The 21,799-nt window shown below is 43.7% G+C and overlaps 2 protein-coding genes across 5 annotated transcripts; both read left to right on the top strand.

Moving 5' to 3' along the window:
- Window positions 1-3,383: 3,383 nt before the first annotated feature.
- On the top strand, window positions 3,384-8,165 carry LOC139392625 (lumican-like). Of its 2 annotated transcripts, none has more exons than XM_071140734.1 (3): window positions 3,384-4,479; window positions 5,422-6,302; window positions 6,567-8,165. In XM_071140734.1, exons 2-3 carry the CDS (start codon window positions 5,429-5,431, stop codon window positions 6,719-6,721), a joined length of 1,029 nt encoding a protein of 342 aa, XP_070996835.1. In that variant the 5' UTR covers window positions 3,384-4,479; window positions 5,422-5,428; the 3' UTR covers window positions 6,722-8,165. The 2 variants fall into 2 exon arrangements, with proteins under 2 accessions (XP_070996835.1, XP_070996836.1); XM_071140735.1 differs by having other exon boundaries at window positions 4,025-4,479; window positions 5,427-6,302.
- Window positions 8,166-12,539: 4,374 nt separating this feature from the next.
- LOC139392830 (keratocan-like) lies at window positions 12,540-19,964 on the top strand. 3 transcript variants are annotated; one of them, XM_071141115.1, is made up of 4 exons: window positions 12,543-12,688; window positions 15,772-15,864; window positions 17,673-18,553; window positions 18,721-19,964. In XM_071141115.1, exons 2-4 carry the CDS (start codon window positions 15,833-15,835, stop codon window positions 18,888-18,890), a joined length of 1,083 nt encoding a protein of 360 aa, XP_070997216.1. In that variant the 5' UTR covers window positions 12,543-12,688; window positions 15,772-15,832; the 3' UTR covers window positions 18,891-19,964. The 3 variants fall into 3 exon arrangements, with proteins under 3 accessions (XP_070997218.1, XP_070997216.1, XP_070997217.1); XM_071141117.1 differs by lacking the exon at window positions 15,772-15,864 and having other exon boundaries at window positions 12,540-12,688; XM_071141116.1 differs by lacking the exons at window positions 12,543-12,688; window positions 15,772-15,864 and adding an exon at window positions 15,876-15,971.
- Window positions 19,965-21,799: the final 1,835 nt, after the last annotated feature.

Here is a 21,799-nt window from a genome sequence, read left to right as displayed (position 1 = left end):
AATGTTCGCGACGGGGCTGGTTTTCTTTTTGTTATCCGTGATTATCTGTAGACCCTGCCACATACAGTACGTCTTGTGTTTGAATTGCGACTCCAATTTGCCTCTATACTGATGCTTTGCTTGTTTGGTTGCCTTGCAGAGGGAATAACTACACTGTTTGTATTTGGTCATGTTTCCACTTAAAACCATGACCTAGGCCTTCAACTAGATGGGATGGTGAGATGGAGGAGAAATCGAGGGACAGTTGCTTAAGTTTGGGACAACCATGGGGGACATGAAGAAGAAAATGATCTAAAGACAAGAAGGATGGAGGTGAACACAGAAGCAAGCAAGGACATGGCTTTTTAAAACGGTTTGAAAGCAATACATATGGTCAAAGCTCTCGAGGATTATCAGAAGTGTCTGGAAGCTACTGCAATTTGTCAAGTTGAGAATCTTGAGCAATTCGGTAAGGTGTGAGTAGGACGAATGTTCATTGTCAAATTAATCATAGGTTTTTGTAACCATAAGCTTCCCAGTAGGAAGCATTGATGTCTTGCTCCCAGACTATGACTGTTTATTTCCAAGAAAACCATCGTGTGAGTTAGAAGCATGTTCATTGTTAACTGAATCATGGGTTTTTGTAGCGATAGGCTACACAGCTGTAGGCCACGGTGGTTCCTTTGGAAACGGTCAAAAAAGAAGTCCACACATGCTCCTCCTCAAATCCTCTCTGCAGTCCAATATTGACGCGGGAAGTCTTTTCAATATAAGATGGCCGCCAGAAAGGCATGAGCTGTGTTCGAATACTCATACTAACCGCACTAACCATACTATTTGTGACGTGAATTGAGTATATAGTATGTTTATTGGTCATAGTATGAATATAGTTAGTATGCCAAAAGTTCCCGGATGTCGCCAAAATATGAAGTATACAGGCATAGGACACTATTTCCGTACTTTAGGGCCCATAATGCAATTCTTCAGAAAATGGGTGTGGCTTCACATCGTTTTCAGATTTAAAGAAAATGGCGGAAAATATGCAGCTGAAGTACAACGAGAGTGGATACAAATTCATTGCTTTAACTAATCATGACAAATGTTAAGAAAAGTTTGAGCAATGTAATAAAGTAATGACTTCAAATAAGTTACCTTACACGTTATGTTGACTGACAATTTGTTAGCTACGCTGTCCTTACGAACCACATAGCATATCATTACAGCAGTATGTACTGGTATGTCAAACTTTCCGGTATATTAACTATAGGCTATCTAACTACCCAGCGTTTATTGACTTGATTATTCCAGTCAATCTTAGCTTTGCTAAATGGTATAGTCGTTGTGTGTTCTCAATGGACATTCGGGTGCTTTCGTAAATTCGGGCTGGATATCTACTCTCGTCTGAGTGTACCAGAAATCAGAATAATGAATTTAGGAGTGCTCAACACCCCTTTGAAAATGGCCAGTGTCAGTAAACGTTGGCAAAACACCCATTGAAAATGGCTGGTGTCAAGTAAACGTTGGCAAAACACCCATTGAAAATGGCCGGTGTCAAGTAAACGTTGGCAAAACACCCTTTGAAAATGGCCAGTGTCAGTAAACATTGGCAAAACACCCATTGAAAATGGCTGGTGTCAAGTAAACGTTGGCAAAACACCCTTTGAAAATGGCCAGTGTCAGTAAACGTTGGCAAAACACCCATTGAAAATGGCCAGTGTCAGTAAACGTTGGCAAAACACCCATTGAAAATGGCTGGTGTCAAGTAAACGTTGGCAAAACACCCTTTGAAAATGGCTGGTGTCAAGTAAACGTTGGCAAACCACCCTTTGAAAATGGCCAGTGTCAGTAAACGTTGGCAAAACACCCATTGAAAATGGCTGGTGTCAAGTAAACGTTGGCAAAACACCCATTGAAAATGGCCAGTGTCAGTAAACGTTGGCAAAACACCCATTGAAAATGGCTGGTGTCAAGTAAACGTTGGCAAAACACCCATTGAAAATGGCCAGTGTCAGTAAACGTTGGCAAAACACCCATTGAAAATGGCTGGTGTCAAGTAAACATTGGTAAAACACCCATTGAAAATGGCCAGTGTCAGTAAACGTTGGCAAAACACCCATTGAAAATGGCTGGTGTCAAGTAAACGTTGGCAAAACACCCATTGAAAATGGCTGGTGTCAAGTAAACGTTGGCAAAACACCCATTGAAAATGGCTGGTGTCAAGTAAACATTGGCAAAACACCCATTGAAAATGGCCAGTGTCAGTAAACGTTGGCAAAACACCCATTGAAAATGGCTGGTGTCAAGTAAACGTTGGCAAAACACCCTTTGAAAATGGCTGGTGTCAAGTAAACGTTGGCAAAACACCCTTTGAAAATGGCTGGTGTCAAGTAAACGTTGGCAAAACACCCATTGAAAATGGCTGGTGTCAAGTAAACGTCCGGAAAAAAAGCTTCATAAATTGTTGCCAGAGAGCGAAACGCTCTGAATTTACAAACGGACAACCTGACAACGCTCTGAATTTACAAGCGCACACTGACACTCCACATTGAATTTAAGAACACACCCGAAGTTGTAAAATGTCTAACTAGTCATTTGTTATGCCAACTAGCTAACAAGAGGTTGCATAGCAACAGCGTCAACTTCTTGTAGACAGGTTGAAGAGCTAGTACGCTCAAATGAAAGCATACTGTTTGTTTATAGTATACTAAAATGAACTAATAGTATATAGTGTGTAGTATATACTCATGAAGTATGTAGTATATGGTATGTTAGTATGGGTATTCAAACACAGCTATGGTTTCCACTAGTAACCACAGCCACAAAGTCATAATTGGCTATATCGTAAAAATATTTGAAAACAAAAAGTACTTATTTGGTCTTAATTTAAGGTTAGGGTCAGGCATAGGGTTATCAGTGTGGTTAAGGTTAGGTTTAAAATCACATTTTAAGAAGATATTCTTTAGAAATGGGTTGGGTTTATGTTTTGTGGCTGTGGTAACTAGTGGCGACTGAAAGACGTGTGTGTGGAGACACACATGGGACTGTGACCAATTGAATCCAGACGACAGCCCTGCAGTGACGCAAGAGTTGAACATAAACAAAGAAAGTTGAAATTGGGAAACCACTATAATTTCAGTCTTCTTCAGCAATTTCAACAAAATCTTCTAGAAGAGCCATTGTCTTGAAACGTGTACTGTAGATGCAATGCAGTCTGCAGATGGATAGTTGGATATGGAAGGAGATGAAGAGCACTTTGAAGTGTGTGAAGATAAATGGAGGGAGGAGGAGAAGGAGGGGGTCTGACGGCACTTGAGTGATTTACAGTGGGGATCAGAGGAGGTTGGTGGGAGGAGCTATAGGAGGACGGCTCATCATAATGGCTGGAATGGAATGAATTGAACAGAGTCAAACATGTGGTTTCCATATGTTTGATGTGTTTGATACGGGTTCAATGAGCCCGTCCTCCCATACCTTCTCCCACCAGCCTCCTCTGCTGGGGACATATGGAATTCATTGGACTCACGTCTGCCTCACCTTACTTTCCTCTATTATGGTACCATGTGTTTACCATGAAGAGGCAGATGAGGTTAGGGTTTAGGGGCTAGGCACTCTCCACGGGCTCGGAAGAAAGCGGATGTTTACGGTTTTCAGGATTACGGTATTTTCAACCTAACTTCCGTTTCCCCTGAAAAACGGATGTGGGGACTCGGGAGTCTTCTTACACCTGCTACGTTAGGTTAGGGGCTAGGGGTCAATTTGGGATTCAGCATAGGCTGTTTTATAATCCATTTCTGGTCCACTAAGACCTCGTCACTTTTTCCGAGACCCTATTTAAGGTTTCATGCTGCAGCATAACAATTGGCAGCTGGCTCTGGCTGCAGATAGATTTTTTCCACACACCTTCTTTACCATTCCAGGAACCTTTCGTTTGAACTTGTATCCACTTCGCTTTTTTGTTAGTAGGGGAAAGGAAGAAAGGGAAGTGGTTGTTTGGTGGAAAGGGAGGAAAAATGACAGATATATATGATGCCATGTGTCCTTTATGAGGCTTCGCATCCTCATTCACACACGAGGCAAACCTCGTATCTCAGACTGCACTGGTGCACCTGTGACTGGTTAGGCAGAGCCCATAATTCTCAGATTCCATGCCTTAAAAACTCATGTCGATGCCATCGTCTTTGTATACTAGAGTGAGACTTCAGTTTGGGCAGCTGCCTTCTGTCAATCCGGGACCACAGTCATCTGAAGAAGCAGAAGCTTTCCCACCCCTTTCCCTCGCTCTCTCTTTCTCTCACTCTCTTTATCTCCCCCTCCCTCTCCCTTTCCCCCTTTCCCTCGCTCTCTCTTTCTCTCACTCTCTTTATCTCCCCCTCCCTCTCCCTTTCTCCCTCGTTCTCCTCCCTCTCTCCAGAGACATCTGGCTTTTGAGCAACCACAGTCTTCTTACCTGCTGACCTTCTATCCCACACGCAGAGGGAGAGAGAGAGAGAGGAGAGAAAGGTAAGAGGAATGGACTCTTGTCATTTCCTGAAGGATTCCTGCTCGGTTGTCCCTAGGTATTTGGTCTTTCCATGCTGGGATTGATAGCCAGCCCAGTCCCAGCTAAACTCTAGGGGAGGATTGTGTGTGATACAGGGTTAACTAGTTGTCACTTGACAAGAGAAAGGAGTGGAGAGATTTTTGTACTTCGACGTTATCTGATGCTTGTCATGTTGCGTTGGACAATGTGTTGTTCTTATATTGCACCATGGCATGAATGCATTTATAAAATGAATACACTGTATTGATTCACAGTATTGTTAGTCAAAGTCTTGTTAGTCAAAGGCATTAATGTATTTGCATTTGCAGTACGGTATTATCATGTGATGACATGTCATACTTTAAATCAACACATTGAGTTAAATCATCTTAAAAGTGTCAATATGTTGTGATGATATTTATTGCCTTTATTTGTTGACATTATAAAGTGTGTGTTCACTGACAAACCTGCATTGTTGGTTTATAGATAGTTCTGAGTATTTACAGTAGGGATCTGCCTCTTTTTTAAAAGAGATTTGCAGTTCACTGGTATTACCAGATTGCTGCTTTAGGGTGATTCATGAATAGTTTGTCAATTGAGCTTTTTCAATAGATGTTTTTTCTCTCTCAGGGAACCCTAGTGGCCTGAGATGAATGTTTCTAACTTGGAATCTGTAACAAGTCCATTCTTTACCAGTTTATGTCGTCTATCATGCAATCGAAATGTCATGTATTTAACTGTTCAAATAGAGTTTGTTCTCTGTAGATTTTAAAATCAAAGTACCACTCAGGATAATAGTCGGTAAGACTATGTATGAAATGTTTAAGATGTGGTAGACAAACTTTTGCTGACTTTCTCCCCGTTTCACTTGACGTTTTGTTCTTTGTCTCCCTTTCTCCCTCTGTCTGTTTTCTTCTCCCCAGTACAGTTATGTTTCCCCTCCGTGTCCCCATCTTTGCCGTGCTGGTCAGCCTGACCGTGGGTCAGTACGATGACTACGACTACCAGCCGGCCTCCCAGTATGGCCCGTCCAGCGCCAACTGTGCCCAGGAATGCGAGTGCCCCATCAATTTCCCCACTGCCATGTACTGTGACTCCCGCAACCTTAAGTTTGTGCCCATTGTGCCCTCAGGCATCAAGTACCTGTACCTGCAGAACAACCTGATCGAGGAGATCAAGGCTGGGGTCTTCGACAACGTCACGGCTGAACTCCGTTGGCTGGTCCTGGACCATAACCAGATCACCAATGAGAAGGTGGCCAAGGGAACCATCGACAAGCTGACCGGACTTCATAAGATCTTGTTCAGCTTCAACAAACTGACGGAAGCTGTGATCCCTCCCTCCAAGTCCTTGGACGAGCTGAAGATGATGAACAACCAGCTGTCCAAGTTCCCTGCAGGGAGTCTGGCCGGCATGCAGAACCTGACCTCAGTCCACCTCCAGAACAACGAGTTGACCTCTAAAGCCCTTAATGGGGTCTTCAAGGGCCTCAACAAGCTGGTGGCCATAGACTTGACCAACAACAAGCTGAAGAAGCTGCCCTCAGGCATGCCCAGTTCGCTGGAGACCTTCTATGGCGATCACAATGGCATCAGCAGCATCGCCGCCGGAGACCTCAAAGAGCTGCCCAAGCTGGCGTACCTGAGGTTGGCCTACAATCAGATGACGGATGCAGGGATTCCGGCGGGCGTGTTCAATGTGACGAGCCTGATCGAGCTGGATCTGTCCTACAACAAGCTGCAGTCCATCCCTGAGATCAACGAACAGCTGGAGCATCTCTATCTGCAGGCCAACGAAATCAACAGTGAGGGATTTGTGTTTCCTCTTTTTTACATTCTCTTTTCTCTTCTCTCTCTTTTCTCTATTCTCTTTTCTCTCTTTTAACATTCTCTTTCCATTCTCTTTCTCTATTTTGACATTACAATTACAAATACATCTAAATCAGTCATATCCATCCTCAAGTCTACCTCCAGGAAGTGTCAGGCAATCGGTGTAGGATGTGTACATACAGTAGGAAATGTTGAATCATGTATGAGTCAGTTCACCAAACCCCTTCCCACCCTTCCAGAGTTCAACCTGGAGAATATTTGCAAGTTCTCTGGCCCTCTGAACTACTCCAGACTGAAGCACCTGCGTCTGGATGGGAACAACATCACACATGCCGACCTACCCCATGACTCCTCCAACTGCCTGCGCCAAGCCTCTGACATCATCTTCGACTAAGGACCCTCCCCTCATCCGCAAGTCTCCCTCTGTGACCCTCCCCCGGCACCACGACCTACCCTAAACTAATCCTTCAAACCCCAATAGACACAATGTGGCTATTTTCCAATATCTACAATAGCATACTACTCAGAGTATATGGCCAATATGTTTCTTTATTCTAAGTGGAATGCTGGTGTGGATAATGAACCCGAGCGACAGTGTTTGCAACAACCCTAAATATGTATCCTCCCCCTACCGGCGAAATCGAGGTCACCTCTGTCAACTCATCGGTAGTCCTTTCTGTAAACACAGACTATGAAATAACAAACCAACAAAGGTTAGAAACCCCGGAGAGACCTTTATTTTGCAGTGCATCGTGGTATTCTCATGACAACCATAGGGTATTTTGGCCGTAGCAAATGGCTGGCCCTGTACTAATAGTTTTACCCAAATTTCCGGCAAATCAAACAATCGGCCACAATATAATGTAATGGTGCCTCGTAAAAAGCACTTGAACTGTACTTGTCTGTTCTTGTTTAAAAAAAAGGTGCCTGTTCTTGTGCAAAAGAGACAATATAGGAACATAGTGATTCCTGAATGAAGTGCTTTTAATGAAAAAGCAGCTCACACACTTCAAACATTCCAAAAGTAGTGGCACATGTTGTTTTCAGACAAGTACATTGAGGAATATGGGAATAAATCTCACTTGCAAATAAATGCATTGCCCATTCCTCTTTTGTATGTTTGTCATGATGTTTTTTAAAGGTTTCTTGTATTTAGTCAGTACACTCCCAGAATTATATTGCTGTGCAAAAGACCTGCAGGTAAGGAATAAAAGTATCTAAGAGATCTGTGTTGTGTACTCTGGTGTAATGTCTACTGGGGAAACATTGAACAGTGGAACACTTTTGGAACCAAATTAAAACTCATATGTCATATGTCAAAAGCTGTGGCATATTCCCCATCTTTCTGTATGAATGTTGGGGGGAAAGTTATTAACCATCCTTATCGACAAGATTAAAAGGCTTGACACTGAATAGCTCTGCTGAAGTAATTTACTGTTTTTTTAATGAGTTATCATGCAGTTAAATAAGAGTCAATTGCCCGTTCATTGCAGATCACCGTTGTTATGCCGACATTTATACAACATTTGCATTGCTTGCATACATCTCATGGTAACTCTGTATGATAATAAAAGCTAGCATTTTGATGTTTTTATCCATTCATGGTTACCTTGTTTGCCATGTTTAATGTGTGCTTTTGCCCGTATAGCTTTATCAGAATAGCAACAATTTGTTGTGACGCTAACTTTATCTTGCTCTGTTGTGGCAACGTTGGTGGAATGTCATGTGCTATTTGGAGTATATCCAGATTTATTTTCATTATGGCTTTTGACTCAGTAATCGCTGGTGAATTTACTGTGAGGACATAACATACATTTGAATAAACTACATTTCCAATACTCATGTGTGGTAAATGTTTATTTTAAACCTATAATACTCAGTCGTAAATTCAGCAGAAGATTTTTTTAAATGACTACATTTATCATATACTGTTTCCTGAGGAAACAGACAGTACATGTGTCTGCAGTATGACAACATACACAAAACACGTGACACAAGAAGAAAGAGATCTATCTAGTCTCTTACCCCCCAGGCCCAACACTGACACAAGAAGAAAGAGATCTATCTAGTCTCTTACCCCCCAGGCCCAACACTGACACAAGAAGGAAGAGATCTCTCTAGTCTCTTACCCCCCAGGCCCAACACTGACACAAGAAGAAAGAGATCTATCTAGTCTCTTACCCCCCAGGCCCAACACTGACACAAGAAGGAAGAGATCTCTCTAGTCTCTTACCCCCCAGGCCCAACACTGACACAAGAAGAAAGAGATATCTCTAGTCTCTTACTCCCCAGGCCCAACACTGACACAAGAAGAAAGAGATTTCTCTAGTCTCTTACTCCCCAGGCCCTACACGTGGCACAAGAAGAATTGGATCTATCTAGTCTCTTACCTCCCAGGCCCTACACTGACACATGTATGTTGCTTCTTACTTTAAGTTTTCCTGAGTGGGTTGTGTTTTAGGGGTTAATGTGTTGTGTTTGGGCCTGCACCACGATGGTTGGCAACTCTCTTCCTGCAGGAAATGGGTCTTCTCCCAGTGTCATGCTGTGTCTCTGTACATGAATATCAAGTGGAACATTCTGATCTATTCCATATTCTCCTTGGATGGGTGGGTGGGTGGGTTTGGTGGATGGGTGGGAGGGTGGATGTAGTGCCAGTGCAGGCATGTAGGTATGTAGATCCTATGGTCCTGGAGGGCTGCAGGGGTTGCAGGGTTTGACTGGGAACCAGAGCTGACGGCTCAGTTGAGGTAGCTGTAACTATCCACACGGTTAGCCTTGATGTAATGATGTGTGGTAAACAGGTTTTTGGTGTTCCAATAATAAACAGTAAGTAACGCCAAACAGGTCAAGCAGCCACTTGGGTGATGTTTGGCGGCCATTTTGTGCTTTGAGAGTCATTTGTGCAGTGTGCACCACCTCCAACACAGGATCATAACTAAAGTATGGCCCAGTGGTGATTTTCCATCAGAATGATGAACAACCAGCTGTCCAACCAGCAGTGCGCGCTAACCAAGGTTGCCAGGTGCACGGTGTTTCCTCCGACACATTGGTGCGGCTGGATTCCAGGTTGGTTGCAAGCTGTGTTAAGAAGCAGTGCGGCTTGGTTGGGTTGTGTATCGGAGGACGCATGACTTTCAACCTTCGTCTCTCCCGATGAGACAAGATAGTAGCTACTAAACAATTGGACACCACGAAATTGAGGAGAAAACGGGGTAAAAGAAAAAAGAAAAAAGAATGACATAAACACGTAATTCGGTGCCTACATGTTCCAAACAGGTCTACACGTAGGCACGGGTTGTTTTTGCAGATGGTTTTGCAGATGTTGACAACCTCTCTGAAGTGTCCAGGGTGGGTGGGACTGGGGGAGTCCATTTGGGATAAGGAGAGGGGATTTCAGGGAAGAGCTGATGGATGAGCAGAACCAGTGGACTAATGCGTTTCTCACATTGTACCAAGTTGTAATCCCATACACTCCTCATCTTTTACAAAGACCAGACATGGCAAATTCCTGGCGCAGACAGTCCACAGACAAATACACCGTCCAGAGTGAGGAACGTTGGACTAATTTGGTGAAGCAATTCTTCCAGTTCAAACGCAGAGGCTGAGAAATCACGAAAGTGCCAGTGTTGCGGGAGGGATACTTTAAAACATTTACTCCCTCACGTGGAAATATGCATCTGTTGGTTTTCTTGTGTAGTTTTACACGGAAGACATTTCTGTTTTAATGTGTAGTAGGAGTGAACTGTTAGCATGCTGCCTATGTCAAGTCGTATTTGGGATGGGATCTGTGGTGTCGGCTAACTTGTGCATGCCTAATTAGAGCAGGCACTTCCAGGTCAGCTAATTAGCTAAACGTCTTTAGCGAGTATCACTGAACAGGTTGCCAGACGTTCAATTTTTCCAGCCTATTACTTGTAATAAGATCCGGCTGTTATAGTCCATCACACCTTGCAATTGCTCCTCATGCACAAATAATATCGTTGAGAGGGCTATATTATATTTGACACAGTGGTTTTCTTTCACTCTAGGCTGAGTGCTATTCTGCCGGTGCTTTTATATGTCTAGTCACTCTAGAATATTCCTGGATATTCTTTGACCTAAACAAGAGACCTACCTCAAATGACGTCCTATGGAAATTTGTACCAATTGAAGCATGAGCGGCAGGATTTATAAAACCCCTAAATGACCTAGATGACATGTATCATATTAGTCTTTACAATATTGCTCACATCTTACTGTGTTTTTGCACAACCATTCTTACTGATTCGAAATCCAATATAATTTCCTCCTCTTCCTCCTCGCCATTTCCGTTGGAGAATAGCTTGGAGCTCTTGCTGCCATGTCTAGACAATAAAGCCCTTCATAAAGTCATGGCCCGCACTTCCTCTTCCCTGCCTTTGGAAATGTTTCATGAAAGTTTAATCAGCTGCCTGGCCAGGACGTTCGGCTCAAAGGCCCATCCTAGGCACCTTCTCCAGCTGTTCTCACTCTGCGCTTTCTTTCCTCCTCTGTTAAATGTTTTTGTCTCCCCTCTCTCCCTCCCTCCTTTCTCTATTTTCTCTGTCTGAATAGTCAATTTCTGTGATCATCAACTAGATTCAGCCATGGGATGATTTTTTTCTTGAGCGGATGGTCGAGTGGCTGGAATATAATTACAAATCATTTGCAGACTGCAAATTGATTTCAAGAAGCCCAAACAGATATAATATTTAAAGTATTAAAAATATTGCTTACATTTGTATACAATCCGTGTGTCTCCGTACTATGCATGAGAAGACTTGGGAAGAGATTTCCTAAATTAAAATCACTGATTTCCTGGTGTTTTTATATTCTTATATCCAACAATGAAAATCATTTTTGCTCAGAAAACTTTGGGGGCAAGTTTTCTCCCTACTCTCTTTCCCATATCCTCTATTCTCTCGCCCCCTCAATTCTCCCTACTCTCTTTCCCATATCCTCTATTCTCTCGCCCCCTCAATTCTCCCTACTCTCTTTCCCATATCCTCTATTCTCTCGCCCCCTCAATTCTCCCTACTCTCTTTCCCATATCCTCTATTCTCTCGCCCCCTAAATTCTTCCTACTCTCTTTCCCATATCCTCTATTCTCTCGCCCCCTCAATTCTCCCTACTCTCTTCCCATATCCCCTATTCTCTCGCCCCCTCAATTCTCCATCTCCCCGTTTCGTTCTCCTTCTCTCTCTCCACAGAGAGCAGGATCCAGATGTCCCCGCTCTGCTCTTTTCCGCCCTGGGCCTGACCTGTTTATCACACACAAACAGAGAAAGAGAGAGAAAGAGAGAGAGAGAGAGAGAGAGAGAGAGAGAGAGAGAGAGAGAGAGAGAGAGAGAGAGAGAGAGAGAGAGAGAGAGAGAGAAAGAGAGAGAGAGAGAGAGAGAGAGAGAGAGAGAGAGAGAGAGAGAGAACGGAATACATAAACAGACGGCCTGAAGGGATGAAGGGACGGTAGAGAGAGAGGTAGAGTGCTGCAGTGTTAACCCTGTCAATGTTCTTTGTGTGTGTGCATGTTGCTCTGTTTGTGTCACTAAGTGCCTGTGAGTGTTAGTACTCAGTAGCCTTACATTCTTGGTTATCAAGGTGCCTGAACAATTTCCTAAGCTCCACTCAGTCCTGGACTGTCACTGTGATAAACATAACCTATGAAGAGGTCATGTGCATTGCTATGGCGATGATGATGGGGTGCAGGCCGACGTTCCAGCTTGGGCCGGGACAATACCAGTATCACCATATTTTTTCCATGGCAACAATTAAAACACAAAGCAGACCAAACTCTTTGGTCCTTTAAAAACTTGCTGTATGCTGGGCTGGTGAAAAGTAGCCAATGAACACTACCGAAAAGACAATCCCCACCCTTACCCGCACACACCCATACCCCCACCCTTACCCGCGCACACACACACACACACCCACCCTCACCCCCATCCTCACCTGTACACCCCACCCTCTCACACACACCCCCACCCCCCCCCCTACCCCCACCCTCACCCACACACACACACCCACCCTCACCCGTACACCCCACCCACCCTCACACACACCCCCAACCTTACCCTACCCCTACTCGTACCCCCCCACCCTCACCCTCACACACACACCCTCTCTCTGCTCCACCAGTGGATGTCAAACAGCCTTGAGGAAATAATATTAAAAACAATACAGAATCTAATAGGGCTTTCTCTCTCTCTCTCTCTCCTCCTTGGTCTCAGGGAGCAACTGAGACTGTTAGAGCACTGTGGACCAGCACCAGAGAAGAGTACTGGAGGACCAGACCACCACTACTACCCCTGAGCCAAGCATCACCTGGCCATACACTACCAACAAACACCGTTTGGAGAAGCAGGTATTATTTTTCCTGAAGAGGGGTGAAAGGCTAAAAGGGGTGTGGATGGGTCATCCTTTTCGGTTCTTTTCTTTTGGGGGGCATTATTTACATCTGGAGAGACTGATATGAGAAGTATTCTGGTCTTTACCTTTGATCTTGTGCCGCGTGCCAGTTTCTGTTCCAAAAACGAACAATGCGTTCAAGAGATCAAGCTGTATTTTGTGCAGTTTGCTGCAGTCTTGCAGGGGGTGTGCCATTCAATTAGAATTATAACAGGATTTTGGCACAAGTGTACTCGCAGATTGTTTCTTAGTTAAATGTCTCCCTTGAAAAGTATGTTTTGAAGTTTGTTAGTGGAAAGAAATAATGCAGTAACAGATTGATTATGAAGAAGAGTGGAAGTGGAAGAGTGGAAGTGGAAGAGTTTATAGAAATGTTTGTGGTCATACACACATCCTTAAAAACGTAGGTGCTGGGCTAAAGAATGAAACATGAAAAGAACAGAGGCCTGCATAATGAATATGCTCCCAATTTACCACCTTTTACTGGCAACGGTTCAATCCAGCACTGAACATTGTCAGGTCAAGAGCAGGTGGTAAATTGAGAGCATATTCAGTGCGGGCCTCTGTTCTTTCCAAGTGGAAGAGTTTATTCCATAATCAGTCTCTTGTAAATATCCATAGATACTATTGTAAAATCTGCAGAGATAAACACTGCATCATGTTTGATATTCCAATGCCAGACCTAGTTCTGCTTTCCAGAGCCTTGTAGTCTTATGTTGACACGGGGCTTGTTTAACACAGCTGTAACTGAGCTGAATGTCCTCTGATCAATGCTGGAGAGAAGTCCATTTCATTTCAGCGCAGTCATCAAGTAGAGCTGAACCCAACTGAAGCCCGTTCAAACACAGCCCTTTAACTAATTAACATAGCTGGCTTTGACTGGAAACCTCTTCCAGGAAATTGACAGTATCATACTCCTCCACATGTTTCCTTTCAGATTGTCAAACAGGGAAGTGGCCAACATTTGTTTTTCCATCCTGCTTTGTTCCATTCTGCAACATAATGAGAAGCCCTGAGTCACGTTAATACAGTGAGATTATGAAAACTTGGTTGTCGCTTTGCCATTAAATCAATAGTAATGTAGTTATACTAATGAAAATCCTAATGGATGGATTCCCTTGTGGTGCATATCTGCAGTCTAATCTTTCATTTGATTAGAGAAATCTGATTTCCATCAAGACGAGGTAAAAACATGACTGAAGTATTGCCAAGTTACTGTGGTTGATTTGCAGTGCAGAACACTTCATTAATTGTTATTGTTTGTCCATTTCATGCACATTTCTCATGACCAGTTTTACTATATAGTTACTGCTGATGTGTAAGTGCCTCTAAAGAGAAACAGATGATTTTTAAAATTAAATTTAACCCTTACTTTATCATGTAAATTGACTGAGAACACGTTCTCATGTACAGCAACAACCTGGGGAATTGTTACAGGGGAGAGGAGGGGGGATGAATGAGCCAATTGGAAGCTGGGGATGATGTGTAGGTGTGGAGCACTTGACTCTGGCAATGACCACACCTTTCTCCATCTTTATTGATATACCAGCTCTGCTAGACTGATACCACTATAGAGTGGTGGGCGTATGCTGAGGGTGCCTTTTCAACAGCAAAGTGTTTTGTGATGGAGATGGAGATGGAGGTCAAACAAACTGTAACCGTTATCTGAGAGCATGTCAGATGAGATGCTGTATATGCCAAACCAGAAACTCACATATTTTTGTTATAAGTGGACATGACGTAAACAATATGCATCACTGATTTGCAACTTTCAGGTTTTGAAAACAGCTAAGTCTTTTTAGGAGTTTTCCATTTTTGAGTGAAAGCAAATGTTCCCATTGAGGTAAAATAACCTGTGAGGAGATATGCACCTTGATTGATGCACAGTCACTGTTCATTTGTTTACCTTCACGTTTTACGCTTTGACCTTTGAAGTGTAGTCAGTTTAAATGTGTTGGGGATTTAAGGTAGCTAAATTCTCTTAAGGGGTTAGAGTGATTCTACCTCTCACATTGTGTTTAGGAGTGACTGTATTGTGTGCTAGCAGCTTGCCAGACACGAGACGATCCCTATTGGTCTCTCGCGGCACATCTTGGATCAAGGCTAGCTCCAACCTGGACAAGCCATTCAGATGAGATTATCCCAAGGTATTAGGTGGGCCTATGGCAGCTTCAAAGGAAATGAGAATGAGCAAAACAAAATTACCTACCCATCCCAGCTAGCCCAACTCCAATGATAACTTGAGAACACTTTGCCAACCCAGTCTACACCTATTAAATCCCCTTTTTTTCATTCTAACCCCACCCCATTAAGTCTCATGTCTGGACAGACCGATGTGTACTTAATTGTACTGGGTTTGATTTCTTTTAAGGTCAGAGCCTGATTGTATCCGATTGTGCTAGAAGATTATTGGGTGGGTACGCATCAGAAAGGATTTAAACAAATCTGAATCATTAGCAAAAGCCAATTTGTTCCCACAGTGTATCATTTGTTTGCAGTTCTCTGAATTCCAATTCAGAGAACTGTCAGAAAGAACACCAAGGACTGAAAGACATTGTCAAAGCCATATGTTGTGAGTAGGATAATCCTATTGTCGTGAATTGGCCCAAAAGAGGGCCATCAGCATATCCTTTATCATGCCAACACAAGGAGACACTGTGACCATATTTCTACTGGGTTTTTATAGCCAAGTCACTATTATGAGGAACACATGGATTGCTATTGCACTATTCTGCACAGAAATTGTTTCTTTCAAACAGAGTTGAGTTGTTCCATTCAGACATCGCTGCCTGATTAGCGCTAAGAACATTAGAGATCTCAGCAGGACATTTACCTGAAGGACATAAACAGAGAGATGATGCCAAGTGCCAACTATGGGAGAACGGGGAGTGGACAGAAGGGTTAGGGTGGTTTCATAGTGAGTATAGGCCCGTATTAGCCTGATTTTGAAGTGGGCCAAGTCTCAAGGCCTCAGCTACCACACCGCCACAGGCTTAACAGGGAAAGAGTCACCGCATGGATTATGACCTCTGATTACAGGCCTCTGATTGGCCGAGAGGAACTACAGTGTGACTGTCAATGAAGGGTTCCCACCAACTGAATGAAGACACCGATGGTACAAATACAGGGGAGGTGAGCGGTGTTTCTCTGAGTTTGGGACTACAGTTGCTACCACATTTCTTGAGCAAGGCAGAAACAGGGTGCAAAGACAGACTTTGGAAAATCTCTTGAACTCAAAGGTACGTGTGATTCTAGTGGACGATTAAATTGGGTTTCCAGTTTGAGGAAAAGTAGGTATAGATGGGACTTTGCTTGCAAACTAATGGTCACAAAGACAATGTGAGTTCAGTTCTGGGAGGTGAAAGTTGAGGCACATTGAGTGGCTGGACCTTTATTTGGTGATTTTCTGCGTTCATTTGACCTATACTGTAGGTAATCTTGCACTGAAACGCCAGAGCTTGTGAATGGCTTTGAGGCTTTGAACGAGTGAGGCTCTGGAGAGATTCCAGTTATGGTCTTTACGGTAGTTTGCTTAACAGGAATTTCCCATTTGACAAATGTGATAAGTAAAAGTAACTTTTCCTGACCTTGGCCAAACGAAATACTAGCAGCTATAATTATGGTCAGGTGGAAAGTTTAACCCAACAGTTGGGTCTCTAAGTTTAGAGGCATAGATACATTGTGTTCCATAGATCTTTGGCCCCGTACAGTGAGATACGAGGTGCCAGGGGCCCCAGAACCAGGTGAGCGGGCCACGTCTTTGAAGTGGGCCCAGCCACAACCCGGCCTGTTGAAAATGAGTTCCAGAGCAACGTGTGGAGCACACACCAAGAATTTAAAACAGCACCAGATGACAGTTGAGAGGAATCAAGCATTCTGGGACAGGATGGGTGGATGTGCTATTGCAGAGTTTAGATGCCTCTGAGTTATTGTCTGCCTCTGTCAATCTCTTTGTCACTTTGGCTTCCTGTCTCGCTATCATCCCCAGTTCCTCTTTTCTCCATGCTTTTCCTCTTCTATGTAGGTTAATTCCACTTTCTCTGTCATGATTGTGTGGAGAATGTAACTGCTTTTATATGCATCTGTGTACTGTATGTATAAATGTTTATATGGCATTCCACGGCTCAGTGTGTTGGTGGGTACTTTAATTCATTACCAATGTCAGGTGTAACAGATTGTGCTTCATCCACAACAAGTCAAGTGGATTTGGTTTGCTCTGTGTTTTACTCCTAAAGGAGCACCCAACCTCAGGCCAACCTCTATTGCCTCCTGCATGTGCCGATTTTACAGATTAGCATTCAATCAGAAGTATTCGTGTAAGGCCATTAGCTGACCTGGCAATGCGTCCGGTCCTTAAGAAAGCGTATAATCTCCCATGGACCCAGTGGACAGCTGGCCTGACCACATGATGTGCCAACGCTCATTAACTTCATGTAAACTCAAATGCTAATGACCTTGCGTCAATGCAGGAGATTTGAAGCTAGCTACGGCTAGTTTGGGCTAGCCATTGATGGAAGGCCTGGCAGTTTTCTCAATAAGGGACTAAATTAATAAGACACCTGGAATCGTTGTTTGCATGTGAATGAACTTAAGGCAGCTTGATGAACACTTGCACACTTAATGCACCATGTCAAAATAAGCTCATCTGTACTTGAAAGCACTTAATCTAAAATAAGGTGAGAGGAAACGAGACTCTCCTATAAAAAGAAAACAGGATAGGTCACAATGAAGTGCTAACACCTACCTGTAGTTCTCAAGCCGGTCCATGTTGAGCTTTCTTGGAACATGTAGAGATCATCATCTGTGTATTTGGGTCGGTGTGTTTGTTCAACCATGTTCTTGATCTTGTCTTCAGGGTTTGTGTCTGTGCCTGTATCTGTGTCTGTGTTTTGCATAAGAGTCAGTCTCATCTCATGTGTTTTCTCTCTCCTCTACCCCAGGCTGAGTGTTAAGATGGCGCTTCTCCTGGCCTTTTCCTCCGTCCTGCTTCTGGTCGGTCCCGCTCTGGCCCAGAGCCCGGACATGTCCTACGAAGACTATATGGCCCAGTTACAGGCCTGTCCCAAAGAGTGCCGCTGCCCGCCCAGCTTCCCCAACGCCGTCTACTGCGACAACAAGGCTCTGAAGCGCATCCCCACCATCCCCCCACACACCTGGTATCTGTACCTGCAGAACAACCTCATCGACGTACTGTCAACAGATGCTCTCCGCAACGCCACGCAGCTGCGCTGGATCAACCTCAACCGCAACCGCATCACCAGCGAGGGCATGGAGGAGGGTGCCCTGGCCGCTATGCTCCGCCTGGTCCACCTCTACATGGACGACAACCTGCTGAGCTCCGTCCCAGCCAACCTGCCCTCCAGCCTGGAGCAGCTGCGCCTCTCCCGCAACCGCATCTCCAAGATCCCCGCCGGGGTGTTCTCAGGTCTGGATCGGCTGACACTGCTGGAACTGCAGGGGAACAAGCTCCAGGATGACGCAGTGACCGAGGTGAGCCTCAAGGGCCTGAGCAACCTGGTCCAGATCAACCTGGCCAAGAACCAGCTTACCACCATGCCCCTGGGCCTCCCCATCACCATCACCCAGCTCTTCCTGGACAACAACGCCATTGAGAAGATCCCCGCTGACTACTTCAAGGGTCTACCCAAGGTGGCCTTCCTCAGGCTCAACCGCAACAAGCTGGGAAACGGCGGGCTGCCCAAGTACGTGTTCAACATGTCCAGCATCCTGGACCTGCAGTTGTCCCATAACCAGCTAACTCAGGTTCCTATGATCCCCTCAGGCCTGGAACACCTCCACCTGGACCACAACCAGATTAAGAGTATGTTTTTGACACTGTTCTAGTTTCATTGATACATTGACTGATTGCCTGGATGGTTAACTGATGATTGGTTTAAAATCCAGATAATTATATTATTATAATCAGTGGAAAATGTCTTTGATGAGTTGTAGGACTGTTTTGCTAAGATGGTGTATTTGCAATTGCAGGTGTGAATGGATCTGATATCTGCCCTGTGTCGGCTGATGCTCTGGAGGGCTATGTCATTGAGACCGCTCCTAAACTCCGCTACCTCCGTCTCGATGGCAATGAGGTCAAGCCACCAATACCCAGAGACCTCATGATGTGCTTCCGTCTCCTCAGGTCCATCGTCATATAAGAAATACACTTCCGCCAGCCAATCGCATCTAGCTATAGTTTCCCGGATCCAAGGGCAGATGATTATTAACGAATGGAAGTGACTATGCTAATCTATATGGATTTTTGATCTGTGGACTACTCATTTGCATACTTATGTTGAGAACCACATATTAGACGCCAGGGTTGGGGTCAAACCAAACTCGGTCAATTTAAGAATTAATGCAATGAATTGGTCAATAGAAAATAATGGGCCATTTTCAGTTGTTGAATTGAGTCTCCTGAATTGGTAGAATGGGAATGGAATTGACCTCAACCTTGTTGGGTGAAGGTCACCTGACAATCTGTAGATAGTGTGATTGGACTGCACTACTGTCTTTTAACCACTAGTTGTGCCTTATGTTCGTCCTATAGTCACAAGTGCTTAATGCAACTGTCTGAGTGTGCTGTTTCAATACAGCACAGTTTGGCCTGAAAGTGGTAGAAAACCTTGGAATGGTGTTTTTCCAAAACTCTAAAAAAGACAATAATTGACTATGACAATGTGATTGGGACAAGATAAGAGGAATATTGTTTATAACCGTATGTATTTAAGGCATGTTGAATCTTCTGATGACTCATTGTCCCCATTCTCTTTCTTTAAATGGAAGTTCATCTTTTGTGAATACCAAAATAATACTTTTTAAACATTTTATACAGCTCCTCTCTGACAGAATAACTTGAATTGATGATATCAGACTTGAAACCAAATGAAATGCTAATTGTTTTATTTTCAAGTTCTCCGTGAATATGAACATGTTGAGCTAACTTTAGACACATGCTAGTCCACACAAACATGCAATTGTTTGCTCTTTCACATTTAGCTAATTTATTTAATTGTCTGTTTTTCACTGAATTCACTGAGTTCTTGATCACTGTCTCAAATGTGAGGTTCCATTTTGTACTCAATGGGTCAACCTTTTTGCAGTCATCTTACTTATTTCAGAAATGCCAAAGCAATTTTGGAATGCTTACATTTTGTTAAGAATATGTTAAGTTGTGAATTCCTTATACAGTCACTAATATAAATAAAACATTTTTCTGGAAAAACATTAAACGAAGGAAGAAATATGTTGCATTAATCACCTTCCTTCTATAGACACACTCACAAACACACACACACAGACAGACACAAACAGACAGAAAGAGACTCAATCACACTCACGCAGAGACCTAGAAACCACACATTCTTTGAGTGCATATTTGCGGTAGTCTCTATGACTTACTGCTTAATAGTTGGAGAGCTAAAGTCTCCCAGAATGCACTCCCATATGCACCAAGGAAGCCGTGCCAGAGGAAGACCAGAGAAAACACTGAGTCTCAAGCCGGTGGCCTGGTAATGATATCATGAAGGTGTTGTCACTTTATGATCTCTCTCAGGACACATTTCCACCATTCTGCTATAGCCAATGTTTGGTGACCGATGGAATCGACAGTACAGTCAGAGTACTATTCTTGCAGGAATACCACAACAGTGGCGAACACACTCAGTAATGCAACAACGTGCAAGAATTGACAGGGATTGTTATTGTTGGCCAGAAGCAAGCATTCCTCATGTCAGTTTGATCAATCACTCTCGCTTCATATCGCCTTCTTCAGAACTTTCTCTCCCTCTCTAAATCTCTCTTTCCTTTTCATGGTTGGTGTTTTTAATTGATTGTAGCTTCATATTTTAGCAGGTAACAGTAAAATATGAGTCAATTAACCACCATCATAAACCAATCCCTTCTCAGAATCATGCTGGGGTTAGTAAAATCAGAACTCCACCTGACCATAGCTATACACTGAGTGTACAAAACATTACAAACAACTGCATTTTCCATGACATAGACTGACCAGGTAAATCCAGCTGAAAGCTATGATCCCTTATTGATGTCACCTGTTAAATCCACTTCAATCAGTGTAGATGAAGGGGAGGAGACAGGCTAAAGAAGGATTTTTAAGCCTTGAGACAATTGAGACATGGATTGTGTATGTATGCCATTCAGAGGGTAAATGGGCAAGACAAAATATTTAAGTGCCTTTGAACGGGGTATGGTAGTAGGTGCCAGGTGCACCAGTTTGTGTAAGTCAAGAACTGCAATGCTGCTGGTCATTTTTACGCTCAACAGTTTCCTGTGTGTATCAAGAACGGTCCACAACCCAAAGGACATCCAGCCAACTTGACACAACTGTGGGAAACATTGAAGTCAACATGGACCAGCATCCGTGTGGAATACTTGCAACACCTTGTAGAGTCCATACCCTGATAAATCAAGGCTGTTTTGAGGGCAACAGGGGGTGAAACTCAATACTAGGAAGGTGTTCCTAATGTTTTGTACACTTAGTGTATGTCACCATTCCTGGTAGCAGGTGTAGCACAATTCCCAACGATTCCCAGCATTCCTGCATAGTTCAATTTCCCTCACTCAGCAAAAGCTCCAGTTACTTGGGAGAAAGAAAGAGATAGGTTTGGGGGGTCGAGTGAAAATTGAGGCCAGAAAACCAGAAACGTAGGATTAAACTGACACATGAACACTAGTAAGGTACTTCCTGTCTGTGTCTACTGCTCCGGCCTGGGTGGAAGTAGGAATAGCAGGTCCTAGGTCAGTTTGTATTTCCCTCCTATCGGTTTAACATTAGGAATTAGAATTGAGTGAGTTGACCCTGGATCTGCATTTAATCCCAACCTCTGCCTGCATTGGGCCTTGACTGTGCTGCACCAAGACCCAACCACAGATACAGGATTTGATTTCCCAGTCCAAGTCTTGAACAATAGAAATTGAAGATAAAACTGACCTGTGGTTAGGAGGAAACGTTGTGTATGGAGAGCTGAGGCCGTTCTCCTCCAGGCAGGGACTTCCTCTGAGGCTCCTCACAGAGGCCCCATTGTGTTCTGGGGCCTCGTAGATT

This window comes from Oncorhynchus clarkii, chromosome 33, assembly GCF_045791955.1.
Source record: "Oncorhynchus clarkii lewisi isolate Uvic-CL-2024 chromosome 33, UVic_Ocla_1.0, whole genome shotgun sequence".
NCBI classification, from domain to species: domain Eukaryota; kingdom Metazoa; phylum Chordata; class Actinopteri; order Salmoniformes; family Salmonidae; genus Oncorhynchus; species Oncorhynchus clarkii.
Note: the sequence above shows the minus strand (reverse complement) of the source record. Positions and strands in the feature narration are given on the sequence as shown.